Here is a 14774-nt window from a genome sequence, read left to right as displayed (position 1 = left end):
ACACACAACTTTCAGGTGAGAACGATCTATTTTTTTGTTTAGAGGAAACAAACATTTCTGTATATATACAGTTGAAGTCGGAAGTTTACATACACCTTAGCTAAATACATTTAAACTCAGTTTTTCACAATTCCTGACATTTAATCCTAGTAAAAGTGCCCTGTCTTTGGTCAGTTTGGATCACCACTTTATTTTAAGGATGTGAAATGTCAGAATAATACTAGAGAGAATGATTTATTTGAGCTTTTATTTCTTTCGTCACATTCCCAGTGGGTCAGAGGTTTACATACACTCAGTTAGTATTTGGTAGCATTGCCTTTAAATTGTTTAACGGGTCAAGTGTTTTGGGTAGCCTTCCACGAGCGTCCCACAATAAGTTGGGTGAATTTTGGCCCATTCCTCCTGACAGCTGGTGTAACTGAGTCAGGTTTGTAGGCCTCCTTGCTCGCACATGTTTTTTCAGTTCTGCCCACAACTTTTCTATCGGATTGAGGTCAGGGCTTTGTGATGGCCACTCCAATACCTTGACTTCGTTGTCCTTAAGCCATTTTGCCACAACTTTGGAAGTATGCTTGGGGTCATTGTCCATTTGGAAGACCCAAGCTTTAACTTCCTGACTGATGTCTTGAGATGTTGCTTCAATATATCCACATCATCTATTTTGTGAAGTGCACCAGTCCCTACTGCAGCAAAGCACCCCCATAACATGATGATGCCACCCCCGTGCGTCACGGTTGGGATGGTGTTCTTCGGCTTGCAAGCCTCCCCCTTTTTCCTCCAAACATAACAATGGTCATTATGGCCAAACAGTTCTATTTTTGTTTCGTCAGACCAGAGGACACATCTCCAAAAAGTAAGATCTTTGTCCCCATGTGCAGTTGCAAACCGTAGTCTGGCTTTTTTTTATGGCGGTTTGGGAGCAGTGGCTTCTTCCTTGCTGAGCGGCCTTTCAGGTTTGTCGATATAGGACTTGTTTTACTGTGGATATAGATACTTTGTAACTTTGTTTCCTCCAGCATCTTCACCAGGTCATTTGCTGTTGTTCTGGGATTGATTTGCACTTTTCGCACATAAGTACGCTCATCTCTAGGAGACAGTACGCGTCTCCTTCCTGAGCTGTATGACAGCTGCGTGTTTATACTTGCATAATATTGTTTGTACAGATGAATGTGGTACCTTCAGGAATTTGGAAATTGCTCCCAAGGATGAACCAGATTTGTGGAGGTCTAACTTTTTTTTTCTGAGGTCTTGGCTGATTTCTTTTGATTTTCCCATGATGTCAATCAAAGAGGCACTGAGTTTGAAGGTAGGCCTTGAAATACATCTACAGGTACAACTCCAGCTGACTGAAATGATGTCAATTAGGCTACCAGAACTTCTGTAGCCATGACATCATTTTCTGGAATTTTCCAAGCTGTTTAAAGGCAGAGAATTTAGTGTATGTAAACTTCTGACCCACTGGAACTGTGATACAGTGAATAAGTGAAATAATGTCTGTAAACAATTGATGGAAAAATGACTTGTGTCATGCACAAAGTAGATGTCCTAACCGACATTACCGCTCAAAAGTTTTTGGTCACTTAGAAAACAGTTTGCAGCTGTGCTAACATAATTGCATAAGGGTTTTCTAATGATCAATTAGCCTTTTTACATGATAAACTTGGATTAGCTAACACAACGTGCCATTGGAACACAGGAGTTGCTGATAATGGGCCTCTGTAGATATTCCATTCAAAATCAGGCGCATCTAGCTACAATAGTAATTTACAAAATTAACAATGTCTACACTATTTCTGATCAATTTAATGCTATTTTAATGGAAAAAAAGTGATTTTCTTTAAAAAACAAGGTCATTTCTAAGTGACCCCAAACAGTAGTATACATAGTCAAAAGTTTAGACAAACCTACTCATTCAAGGGATTTTCTTTATTTACTATATTGTGGAATAATAGTGAAGACATCAAAACTATGAAATAGCACATATGGAATCATGTAGCAACCAAAAAAAAGTGTTAAATCAGAAATGTTAAATTTGAGTCACCCTTTGCCTTGACAGCACACTCTTGGTATTCTCTCAACCAGCTTCATGAGCTTTTGTTGGCTGCTTTTCCTTCACTCTGCGGTCAAACTCATCCCAAACCATTTAAATTGTTGTTGAGTTGAGGTCAGGCGATTGTGGAGGCCAGGTCATCCGATGCAGCACACCATCACTCTCCTTCTTGGTCAAATAGCCCACACAAAGCCTATAGGTGTTTTGGGTCATTGTCCTGGTGAAAAACAAATGATAGTCCCACTAAGCCAAACCAGATGGGATGGTGTATCGCTGCAGAATGCTGTGGTAGCCATGCTGGTTAAGTGTGCTTTGAATTCAAAATAAATCACGAGTGTCACCAGGAAAGCACCCCCACCCTTCCTCCTCCACCTTGGGAACCACACATGCGGAGATCATCCGTTCACCTTCTCTGCGTCTCACAAAGACAACGGTTGGAACCAAAAATCTCAAATTTGGACTCATCAAACCAAAGGACAGATTTCCGCTGGTCTAATGTCCATTGCTCATGTTTCTTCGCCCAAGCAAGTCTCTTCTTATTGGTGGTTTCTTTGCAGCAATTCAACCATGAAGGCCTCATTCACGCAGTCTCCTCTGAACAGTTGATATCAGGTCTGAAGGTAAGACCCAGATGCAGATTGTGTCAAAGTAACCATATTTATTACAACAGGCAAACGACAGGTCAAGGCAGGCAGGGGTTGATAATCCAGAGTGGTGGGGCAAAGGTACAGGACAGCAGTTAGGGTCAGGTCAGGCAGGCAGAGGTTGGTAATCCATAGGTGGGGTATGGGTACAGGACATCAGGCAGGCTCAGAGTCAGGACAGGCAAGGTTCAAAACCACGAGGGTGAGGAAAAAAAAGAGAGACTGGGGAAAAGCAGGCGCTGAGACAAAACCGCTGGTTGACTTGACAAACAAATCAAACTGGCACAGACAAACAGAAAACACAGGTATAAATACACAGGGGATAATGGGTAAGATGGGTGACACCTGGAGGGGGGTGGAAACAAGCACAAGGACAGGTGAAACAGATCAGTGTGTGACAATTGAGTTGTGTCTGTTACTTGCACTCTGCGAAGCATTTATTTGGACTGCAATTTCTGAGGCTGGTAAATTCTAATGAACTTATCCTCTGCAGCAAAGGTAACTCTGGGTCTTCCTTTCTTGTGGAGGAAAAGTAATTATGGACATTTGTTTTTCTGTGCTTATTTGAGCTGTTCTTGCCATAATATGTACTTGGTCTTTTACCAAATAGGGCTATCTTCTGTATACCACCCCTACCTTTTCACAACACAACTGATTGGCTCAAAGGCATTTAGGAAACAAATTCCCCAAATTAACTTTTAAGAAGGCACACCAATTAATTGAAATGCATTCCAGGTGACTACCTCATGAAGCTGGTTGAGAGAATGCCAAGAGTGTGCAAAACTGTCATTAAGGCAAAGGGTGGCTACTTTGAAGAATCTCAAATACAAAATATATTTATATTTAAAATATAAATATATTTCTACAATGTAGGAAATAGTACAAATAAAGACAAATCCTTGAATGAGTAGGTGTGTCCAAACTTTTGACTGGTAGTGTATATATATTTCCTTTGCTGAAAAATTACACTTGTTTTAAACCCCATGCTTTTGGGACTAGCAGAGCCTTCACTGTGGAGTTTACATGCAATACACATATTTAACAACAGAGGGAAACAATACTCAATATTGAAACAGACATTCAAATCAAGTTTATTCATACATTAAAGTGGCCAGCGCTATCATCTAGGAAAAGGTTAATGTATTGCTGTGGGGAAATTACAGAGGTGTTCTCTTTTTATCATTTGCTGAAACCGAAGGGCATTCTGAGGGCCTGGGAGGGTTATTTTAGAATTTCCCATAATATAACACAGTCTATTATTATTTTACTATTATTATTATTAGCTATGGATAGAATGCAAAAATGTCCTTATTAATATTTTGTTGCATTTTGCACTGAACAAACAAATCCTATTTATGATGTTTTATGTGGTGGGGTCTTCACCTTGCTGTTGAAAATAGATTCAATAGAATTGCATTAATTGCATTAGATATTGGAGGTAACTAAAGTTCATTTTGAAATTGATACTCTAATTAAGCAATAAGAATGAGGGGTGTGGTATATGGCCAATATGCCACGGCTGTTCTTAAAAGCACAACGCCATGCAGTTTGCCTGTGTACAGCCATTAGTCGTGGTATATTGTCCATGTATCACAAATCCCCGAGATGCCTTATTGCTATTATAAACTGATTACCAACCTAATTAGGACAGTAAAATCACATTTTTTTTCACCAATGCATGGTCTACGGTCTGTTATAAACTGGGTGGTTCGTGAATGCTGATTGGCTGAAAGCCGTGGTATATCAGACTGTATACCACAGGTATGACAAAACATTTATTTTTACTGCTCTAATTACATTGGTAACCAGTTTATAATAGCAGTAAGGCACCTCAGGTTTATTATATATGCCCAATATACCATGGCTAAGGGCTGTATCCAGGCACTCTGCATTGCGTTGCCCTAAGAACAGCTCTTAGCCGTGGGTGTAGTACACCCTCTCGAGTTTTATTGCTTAAATATACCACCGTTTTCAGCCAATCAGCATTCAGTGCTCAGAACCACCTGATGTATAATAGGATTTAAGGAACTGAGGAAATAAATCACGTGACTGAGACTATGGGGACTGTTCATATTTGCACAAATATGTCAGTTTTCTTCTTTTTTTTAAAACTTTTTATAAATCATGTTTCATAAATGTTATTTTCTTTATAGATTATAATTGGTGCAGTTCGTTTTGCTTGGCCCGGTGCCCCGGGTGAGTGGTGATTTCCCTTAAGGACCAATGGAATGGTCTAATATCAGTTAACTCCGCTCCCTTGGGGAACCGGGCCATGCAAAAAGAACTCTGCCAGCGGCTTTGACGATATCGTGCTCAGAAGTCAGCTCGTAATGTGTCGATGGTTGATTTCTCTGGTCTTGCTCTATGACTCTTAAACATTGCACACGCAATGGGGTGGGGAGACTTTCTCTGCTGGCTTCCAACATAGCTAGTGCTAGTTGATGAAATAACGAGCAAAGTGCTGAAACTGCACGGCCTCTGGGATAACTGGTTCCAACAAAGATTAGAAATATGGGCTTCGTTACCCTTTAAACGAAAACAAGAGCCACTTTTTTTGCGAAACTGGCAGTTGTTGACTACGCCGTGGACGAAGACTGGTTTCATTTAACGGTGTAATACGTGAGTTATTTGGAGTTTAAAATGTGTGAGATTGGGGGTTTATCGAAAGCCTCGTTGTCCAGGAGAACAAGATGGCAGCATTGCAGGCAGACTGAGCATGGTGTGGGTACTTGTTAAACTCGTTAGCATGTTCAGAGAAGCCCTGCTGACTGTATTCTGTCACTAACTACTGTTAATAAAGATAGCAAACGTTTATATATCATAACGTTAAAAATTATCAAGCCATTTGTGCGAATTTCAATGCATTTCGTAACTAGTAAATAGCTAGTTTGTTAGTTTTACTCAGTTTGACTTCAATGCCTAATGTAGACGTTGGCTAGCTAACGTTAGCAAATCTGTCAAACTAGCTAGCTAGTTGCTAGCCAATAGTTAATGTTAGCAAGACGTTTGTTCGTCAGCATGGGTTGCATTTTTGATTCGTACATACAAACCAATGGACATCTTAATTATCTGATTTTGGGTGATTTTTAATTATTGCCTACCATCTAGCTGGCTAGCCAACGTCATGGAAAGGCTAACGTTAACTAACTACATTGTATGGAATAGCAACAGTAACGTTACTGCACACACACTGTCTCTGAGTAGTAATCCACTCGGGGGGAACGAGAAGTCCCAGTCATGTCCTTCCTCTTGTTGTGACATAACGTTAACTGACAAGATGAACGCTTACATTCACCAGCCATCTAACTTATAATAACAATGTTTTATCCCTCAGACATATAGTTAGTTAAAACATGAACTCCCTTATATAATTTACATACTATTGGATTTCTGCCTTGGCACTACTAACGTTAGCTACTTACTTGAAATTACTTTTAAGCTACGTTGTCAACAGGTGCCTTATCAACCACCCATACCCGTCCTCAGTTTGCACCCCCACCCATTTGTTGATTACTTACACAGAAAGGTCAGTCAGTCACTAGTGATTCGATTTGACTTAGTTACTAGTGGCCTCTTACAGCAGGCAGCCTTTACAATCCTGAAATGGTGAGGAGTGTAATTCAACACTAGACCAGGGTCTCCTACCAATGATGGGGTATCAAGCCTCTGCGTGTATGGACAGATGGCATTGCAGCTGACACTGTTTTTGTACTTAGCTAGTGTGGTAACTAGTAAGTGTTGGACAAGGTTTATGTAAATAATGATAAAGAATGAAGACTTGCTATTCTGATTTATATCACCACAGGGTACCCCTGAGTGTGAAGTGAACCTTTTCATTGGGTAATCAGTTTATTTTATTTTGCACTGTTTTTTTTGGCAGGATGACATCATTTCAGTTCATGTGTGATGCAACTAGCAATATGCTTTTTGTTATGTTTGTTTTTACTATTTTAAATTAGGAACTGAAGTAGGGATGGGCATTTAATATTATGTTACTATTCATATTACTTTTTGGGGATATTGTCAAAATACAAAATAAAATAGCTACTGACTCTCGAGCAATCAGAATGATATTTGTCAGGGGTCTCCAACCATTTCCAACAGGAGAGCTACTTAAAAAAAAAAAAGGTTTTACTTATTGCGAGCTACTCATTTTGATTAATTTTTTCCTTTCAAATAGGCACATTCTTCTCTTCTACTCTCCCTAGAAACTCTTTCTCCGGGTCCTTAGTGTACAAGAAGAAGTGCACTCTGTTTTCTGTCAATATACCTGATAAAATAGTGGCTAATAAACAACTAGAGAATCTGATTGTTTTATATTTTTCCTTGTAGAATATTTTTTCAGTAAAAATTACAATTGTTCTTGTTTTATTTAACTAGGCAAGTCGAGAACAAATTCTTATTTACAATGACGGCCTAGGAACAGTGGGTTAACTGCCTTGTTCAGGGGCAGAACAACAGATTTTTTTCCCTTGTCAGCTCAGGGATTCGATCTAGCAGCCTTTAGGTTACTGGCCCAACGCTCTAACCACGAGGCTACCTGCCGCCCCTCTTAAAGAAACAACATCAAAATTTGATGTTCTGAGTCCTTGTCAATGCTTAAATCACATCAGAAGATCTGGAATCATTTAAATTGCACCTCTAGCCCTTTTTACATTGCAGATCTAGTGAGGGAACAATGTGCTGTCTAATCTGCTGGTCTAGTGACAGTTCTGAACTGCTGCTGTTCATTTCATGGCAACGTTTGCAAATAATAGATACACTTATTCATGATATACTTCTGCCAGGTAAGCCTTCTTTGCAGTTAACATTTAATTGAAGGTTTTGGGGCAAGTATTTCTGTCGGTGGAACATGTGAAAATTGCATGTACTTTCAGAATTGTTTGGCGAGCTACTGGTAGTGCGTAATTAACCTGTTGGAGACTGCTGATGTAAATGCTAGACAGCGGGTATGCTGCTTTTCTTCTGTAGTTTGGCTAAAAGCAACAGAGAATGAAAAGTCAGATTTCACCAGAACTGATTATGTAACAAGTTTTTGGGGTGAGTGTTGTGTTCATCTGTCAGGTATTGTGAAAACCGTTAGGTGAGGGCCTGTAATTGCTTTTTGAAGTGGGGGAAATAGCATACTAATGTCAGGGCAGCCTGGGGGGCTAAATGCGCAGCAATAGTTCAATGCACCATTATAAAAATGGCATTCAAAAGTTGTTTGAATTAAGACTTTCAAATGTCATGGGGTATACTTGTTGGTAAAAATGTCAAGGATAATTTAATTTAGACAAAGCCTTTCAATTGTTAGGCCTATAAATGCAGTACCAGTCAAAAGTCTGGACACTTACGCATTCCAGGGTTTTCTTTATTTTGACTATTTTCTGCATTGTAGAATGATAGTGCTGACATCAAAACTATGAAAACACACATGGAATCATGTAGTAAACAAAAAGTGTTAAACAAATCAATATATATATATAGTTTATATTCTTCAAAGTAGCCACCCTTTGCCTTAATGAAATCTTTGCACACTCTTGACATTCTCTCAACCAGCTTCACCTGGAATGCTTTTTCTACAGTCTTGATGGAGTTCCCACATATGCTGAGCACTTTCTGGCTGCATTTACTTCACTCTGCGGTCCAACTCATCCCACACCATCTCAATTTGGTTGAGGTCGGGTGATTGTGGACGCCAGGTCATCTAATGCAGCACTCCATCTCTCTCCTTGGTCAAATATCCCTTACACGTCCTGGGTCATTGTCCTGTTGTACAAATTATACTCCTGATAAGCGCAAACCAAATGGGATGGCGTATTGCTGTGTTTGCCATGCTGGTTAAGTGTGCCTTGAATTCTAAATAAATCAGACGGTGTCACCAGCAAAGCACCATCACACCACCACCTTGCTTCACGGTGGGAACCACACATGCAGAGATCATCTGTTCACCTACTCTGCGTCTCACAAAGACCCATCGATTGGAACCAAAAATCAAAAATTTGGACTACTTTGAAGAATCTCGTATCAAATATATTTTGATTTGTTTAAGACTTTTTGGTTACTACATGATTTGATATGTTTCATAGTTTTGATGTCTTCAATATTATTCTATCATGCAGAAAAGAGTAAACAATATATCTCAAGTACCGTAAATCTTCAATTAATCGCCCTGGTGTTTATTTGCTTAAATCGTTCAACACAACAGGTGCTTTTTGGAGACAGGAATCTACTAACGTCTGTTCGGCTATTTGATTAACCGTGCCCCTCCCTTAACTAAATCCATTTCAATAAGAAAGACACACCCATTCCTCTGTCTGAACATGGCATACAGTGCCTTCAGAAAGTATTCATACCCCTTGACTTATTCCACATTTTGTTGTAGCCTGAATTCAAGATTGTTTGTTTAATAACCCATGACAAAGTGAAAACATGATTTTTGAAACTATTGAAAATGTAGAAATATCTCAATTGCATAAGTATTCACACCCCCGAATCAATACTTTGTAGAAGCACCTTTTACGATGATTACGTCTTTGCGTCGTCTTGGGTATATCTGTCAGCTTTGCACATCTGGATTTGGTGATTTTTCTCCCATTCTTCATTGCAGATTTTCTCAAGCTCTATTAAATTAGTTTAGGAGTAGCTGTGGACAGTGATTTTCAAATGGCATGCAAGTTGGCTGGGCTCCTCAAGGAGTTTTACATTCGTGTTCTGGAGCCATTCCAGTGTTTCTTTGGCTGTATGCTTGGGGTCATTGTCCATTTGGAATGTAATTCTTTGCCCCAGTCTAAGGTCGTTTGCTCTCTGAAGCAGGTTCTCATCAAGGATTTGCCTGTATTTGTCTCTCTACTCATTGTTCCCTCAAGCTGTACCAATCTCCTAGTCCCTGCTGCTGACAAGCATCCCCATAGCATGATGCTGCCACCACCATGCTTCATGGTAGGGATGGTGTTAGATGGACGTTGAGCTGTGCCTGGTTTTCTCCAGACACAGTGCTTTGCAATCAGGCCAAAGGGTTACATTTTTGTCTTCTCCGACCACAGAATCTTTGTGCCTTTTTGCAAACTGAAGGTGTGCTGTTGTGTTTTTTTTTCTCAGGAGTGGCTTCTTCTGGCCTCCCATAAAGCCCAGATTGTTGAAGTGCTGTAGAGACTGGAGAACATGCCAGAAGGACTACAATCTCAGCCAAAGAACTCTGTAGTTCTGTCAGTGGTCATTGGGTTATTGGTCACCTCCTTGACCAAGGTCCTTCATGCCCGGTTACTCAGTTTGGTCAGACAGCTCTTGGCAGAGTCTGGGTAGTTTTGTATTTTTTCAATTTCCCAATGATGAAGACCACTGTTATTGAAAACACTCAATTTATGGACAGTTCCTTGAACTTCATGGTATAGTTTCTGCTCTGACATGCACGGTCAACTGTGGGAACGTTATAGAGAGGTGTTTCGAAATCAAATAATTGATTTGGCCACAAGTGGACTCCAAGTTGTGACATCTCAAGGATGATCAAAGGAAATTGGATGCACCTGAGCTCAATTTGGAGCGTCATAGTAAAGGGGTATGAATACTTATGTAAATTCGATCTCTGTATAATTTTCAATAAATTGGCTAACTGGCTAAACAAAAAAAAATACTTTGTCATTATGTGTTATTGTGTGTAGATGGGTGACAGCAAAAAAAATATTTCAACTATTTTGAATTCAGGCTGGAACACAACAGAATGTGTGATAAGTCGAGGGGTATGAATACTTTCTGAAGGCACTGTATTTGTACCCCATGGTGTAACTATTGCCATGTCAGCATAAAACCTTTCCATACTGTTTGACGCAGTCACTCACTCTGATAGAATCCGCAGCACAGCTAAAACATTCATGTTTCCGAACTTTGATGATCTAACAAGTGCTGGTACTCCAGAGACTATAGTGACAAGATGAGACATTTTAAAAGGTAATGCTGAAATGTTAGCTTTTGACAGGCTGGCAGGTTGGCTGTCTGTTTGCATGTGGTCTAGAGTGCCACATAGTTTGCTGTTTGAATAAAGCCCCCCCCCCCCCCCCCCCCCCCCCCCCCAATCTACTGTAGTCCCCTTTTTTGCTTGCTCTGCTTTTCCTGCCTGAGTGAGACAGACACACCATAGCTTGCCCACAGAGGGATGGGATTCCCCCCTCATTACATTGATATGGTTTTAGTTTTTTGCTGAATGCGCCCCGGTAGAGCTTGCTATGGAGAACCAATGGAAATTCTGGAAACCACATGCTATCTGATCTAACTGAAATGTCTAATTGCCTCCTCGATAGCAGTTTTTGTTGGAAGTTGTGTTGATGGCCTAACAATCAGCCACGTAACAACAACGTGGCTGGCTACGTTTTATATAGCGTGAAAAATGTATTTTGGATAGTTATTGCCTGCAAAACAAGAGGTGCGGTAGTTGTAAACTAATCTTTCCCATTCCTTCTCTCTTACAGGTATGGCCTCAAATGTTGGTCTACCCACCAGATGTTTATCAAACACAAACGAGTGCCTTTTGCAGTGTGAAGAAACAGAGTTGAGTTCAACAGCTGTTTTTTTTTTTTATGATTGGACCCTGTCGACCTATATAATTGGAATAAACCTTGGCATTGCCCAGCCTACCAATATCCTCCATTTAAGACAAACTTCAACATCTGGTAGACTCCTGAGTGGGCAGGACATATCTTTGCAGGCCACTGCATCCCTGAAAGTAGTACACAGTGAGTTGCTCCAAAAAACACCTCGGACCCAGGACCAGGGTCCCCCCGTCAAGGCAACTGTCCAGAGAAGCCGGCACAGCAGTGGAGCTACAGGGGCAGTCAGACTGGCCAGAGGGGACTGTGGCCAGAGAAGCAGCAGTGAAGGAGGTGAGGAGATAGAGAGCGAGGGAGGTTTGAACTCATTGAAAAGCCCCCTGCAATGTGGGCTGAAACGTCAGGGTGAGCACCCAGAGAACAGTGGGAAAGCCATGCAGATAGTGGAGGACGTTTCCATGATACCTGCCATGTTGCAAACTAACATAGGGAACACGGTGGGGGGAGTGCCCCGCAAACAGAATGGGGGAGGGACTGGGGCTCGCAATGTGGTCGGGGATGGGGACTACCAGTTGGTGCAGCACGAGGTCTTGTGCTCCATGAAGAACACTTACGAGGTGCTGGAGTTCCTGGGGCGCGGCACCTTCGGACAGGTGGTGAAGTGTTGGAAGCGGGGCACAGGAGAGGTTGTGGCTATCAAGATCCTAAAGAACCACCCATCGTACGCGCGACAGGGCCAGATAGAGGTGGGCATCCTTGCCCGTCTGAGTGGCGAGAATGCAGATCAGCATAACCTGGTGCGGGCCTTTGAGTGCTTCCAGCACCGCAGCCACACCTGTCTGGTGTTTGAGATGCTTGAGCAGAACCTCTATGACTTCCTCAAGCAGAACAAGTTCAGCCCACTGCCATTGAAGGTGATCCGGCCGGTCTTACAGCAGGTGGCCACTGCGCTGAAGAAGCTCAAGAGCCTGGGGCTGATCCACGCTGATCTGAAGCCAGAGAACATCATGCTGGTGGACCCGGTGCGACAACCTTACCGGGTGAAAGTGATCGACTTTGGCTCGGCCAGCCACGTGTCCAAAGCTGTGTGTTCCACGTACCTGCAGTCACGCTACTACAGGTAGGTTGGGCCTGTCCTTTTACGTCACAATAATACAGTTTAGTACTGTGACCTGACTACATGAATAGAGTGTTTATGCCTTTATCTTCATAGAACTATTTTAAAAGTTGGAATGACAAATCAGCACAACTCCAGTTAGGCTACCAATTAAGCACTGACCAGTTCAAGATACAGGGTTAGCATTTCACAAGGGTTAGTCTATTGTCCAGAGCTTTATGCATTTAGTCCATTATGCAATATGAACAAAGGGCCCTGTAATAACCTGCAGATCTTTCAGAGGGAGCTTGACGGCATGCAAACGCTTTCCGTGCTCTGCCTCTGTTAACCATCAGACGGTCACACCCAAATGGGCCTACATTACATAACCTGTTGAAGGAACAGAAATGTTTACATGAACAAGAATGCCTTTAATGTTTTACATGTTTCCGGATGAGACACATGGAAAATTCTTGATGTCTAATCCTTTTGGCCACTACCATATATAGGCCTTACGCTTCCAATTTAACAAGTATGTGAAATGTTGAAACAGTGTTACGTAACATACCTCCGTGACCCGCTTCGGTGTAATGGTGCTTCTCAGAAATGGTACTGGTCTATGAAGAGCTTAGAAAGCCAGTTTATTCTCATGGCTTGGCTGCATATAGCCAGAGAGGTCAGTAGGCGGGGGGAAGAATGTTGCGTGTAAACGCACATTTAGAGACCAGAGAAAGACATTTGGACGTTCCTCTGTTTTAGAGTGTGTGTGTGTGCAGAACACGGCACCAAGGTATTTTATTTTCTTTCCATCTGCATCTTGGTATTGGGAACAGCAGTTCTTGTGTTCAGCCAGCCATGGAGCATGTGTTGGAGGCTGACATGAGGTTCACAACAGCTAAGGCTGGTTGCCTGCCTTCTGAACTGTACACCGTGAACAATTGGCTTCTCTTGGATTCATATTTCCATATCATTGTGATAAACTACAGTTATCTATGTGTAGACATGCCAGTATGTCCAGTGAACTCAACCTACGCAGATAGCAGTATATGAACACCCCTGCAGTTGCACACCTGCTAAACCTCCCCCTACGCCTCTCATGTAGGTGTTGGACTTATCTACTTTCTTGATGTTGATGATGTAATGTTTCAGTGAGGGTACAGAACCCGTGTGTGACTTTGTTACACTCAGGTTATCAGTCAAATAGATATAAGGAGGAACTGAGTGCATAAACTGGAGGTTGAAACCGAGTGTTTCATAAGAGGGATATTACTTCTTTTCATAGTGCTTCACATTTTGGAGGTGACTAAAGCTTTACTTTTTTACTTCTCAACTAGGCCCGGAATGCAGCTCTCAACTATTACTGCTGGATTAAATCAGAAATGTGTTCAAATTACAATGCATAGACTACTGCCTGTGACATGTAGTTTACGCCTTATCGTTTTATAGCAGTGGTCACCAACCTTTTCTGAGTCCAGGTCACTGAGTCAAAATGTAACCTGAGATCTACCATTCACATTTTTTAAATAATATTATTTAAACCTAAGCCTATGCTACATTAACCAATTAAAAACAGTTCTGTAGCAATGAGGTTTGTGCAGTAGGCTATAGGCACAATACGTTATCACAGCCGTGCTTGAATTGCCCTGCCAATATTCTTGTCAGACTATTTCAACATTTTTGGTATACACTAGTAATAATTTGTTGTATTACTTGTGGCACAGCTGAGTGAGCATAATATATACATTTTTGTTACTGGACTGATGGCCAGCATCTGATGGTCAGTCTGAGGGGATGGAGGGAGCAGCCGTGAGGCTGTCTCTCACCAGACACCGTCCCCTCTGCTCTCCCTCCTTCCGCTGAGAAAAGGGGACACAGTCTTCCAGTTGATGGTGAAACTTAACTCGTACTGCATTATTTCTGCCTCCGAGACCAGAGAAAGTGCAATATTCCTTGACAATAAATAAGACACAAGCCACAAATAATAACGGAACCTTAACAAAAACATTTTGCTATACTCATTCATTGCAGCTGGTTGTAGCATGAGTGGAAGTAGGGAAAACGCACATTTCATGGCTTTATAAAAGGGTTGAACAAAGTGTTGACAGGGCCGAATAACAACTTACACATGAACTTACTCATAAAAACAGCAACTCTTTGCTGTATTCATTGAGTCTCTAGTCGTGGTTTTTAAAAGTTTTGAAATCTCACATCAACTTTGCTGTGCATTCAAGGCTTCTTTTTACAGTCTATGGCATGAGGTAACCGAACTCTGATCACTGTCTGCAATCTGATTGGAGAGTGGTAGGCCTATAAGTGGACTTAATTTGCTCTCCGGGCCTGCCAGGTAGGTGGAGTTAAACCTTCAGACACAAATGGTTAAAAAATGGGAACACTTTTACTGCTGAATCAAGTGCACCTATGCCAACAGCGCTGTGTTTTTTTATTAGTTAAGAATATAT

General features: G+C 41.5%; 1 protein-coding gene and 1 long non-coding RNA gene across 3 annotated transcripts in view; one reads left to right on the top strand and one right to left on the bottom strand.

Annotated features, from left to right (window-relative positions):
• Positions 1 to 14774, bottom strand: part of LOC149985523 (uncharacterized) — a 509038-nt gene that overhangs the window by 122409 nt on the left and 371855 nt on the right. The window lies entirely within an intron of this gene.
• The window catches only part of LOC110523921 (homeodomain-interacting protein kinase 3), a 44180-nt gene continuing 34127 nt past the window's right edge, over positions 4722 to 14774 (top strand). Inside the window, exons 1-2 of one of the 2 annotated variants that reach the window (XM_021603083.3) lie at positions 4722 to 5313; positions 11142 to 12339. In XM_021603083.3, the coding sequence (XP_021458758.2) occupies positions 11144 to 12339 (1196 nt within the window). In that variant the 5' untranslated portion in view covers positions 4722 to 5313; positions 11142 to 11143. Of the gene's footprint in view, positions 5414 to 11141; positions 12340 to 14774 lie in introns of both variants that reach the window. The other variant, XM_021603074.3, reaches the window with a different exon arrangement.

Source organism: Oncorhynchus mykiss, chromosome 1 (assembly GCF_057628025.1).
Source record: "Oncorhynchus mykiss isolate SJ-2025 chromosome 1, ASM5762802v1, whole genome shotgun sequence".
Taxonomy (NCBI): domain Eukaryota; kingdom Metazoa; phylum Chordata; class Actinopteri; order Salmoniformes; family Salmonidae; genus Oncorhynchus; species Oncorhynchus mykiss.
This window is presented reverse-complemented; position numbering and strand designations above follow the sequence as displayed.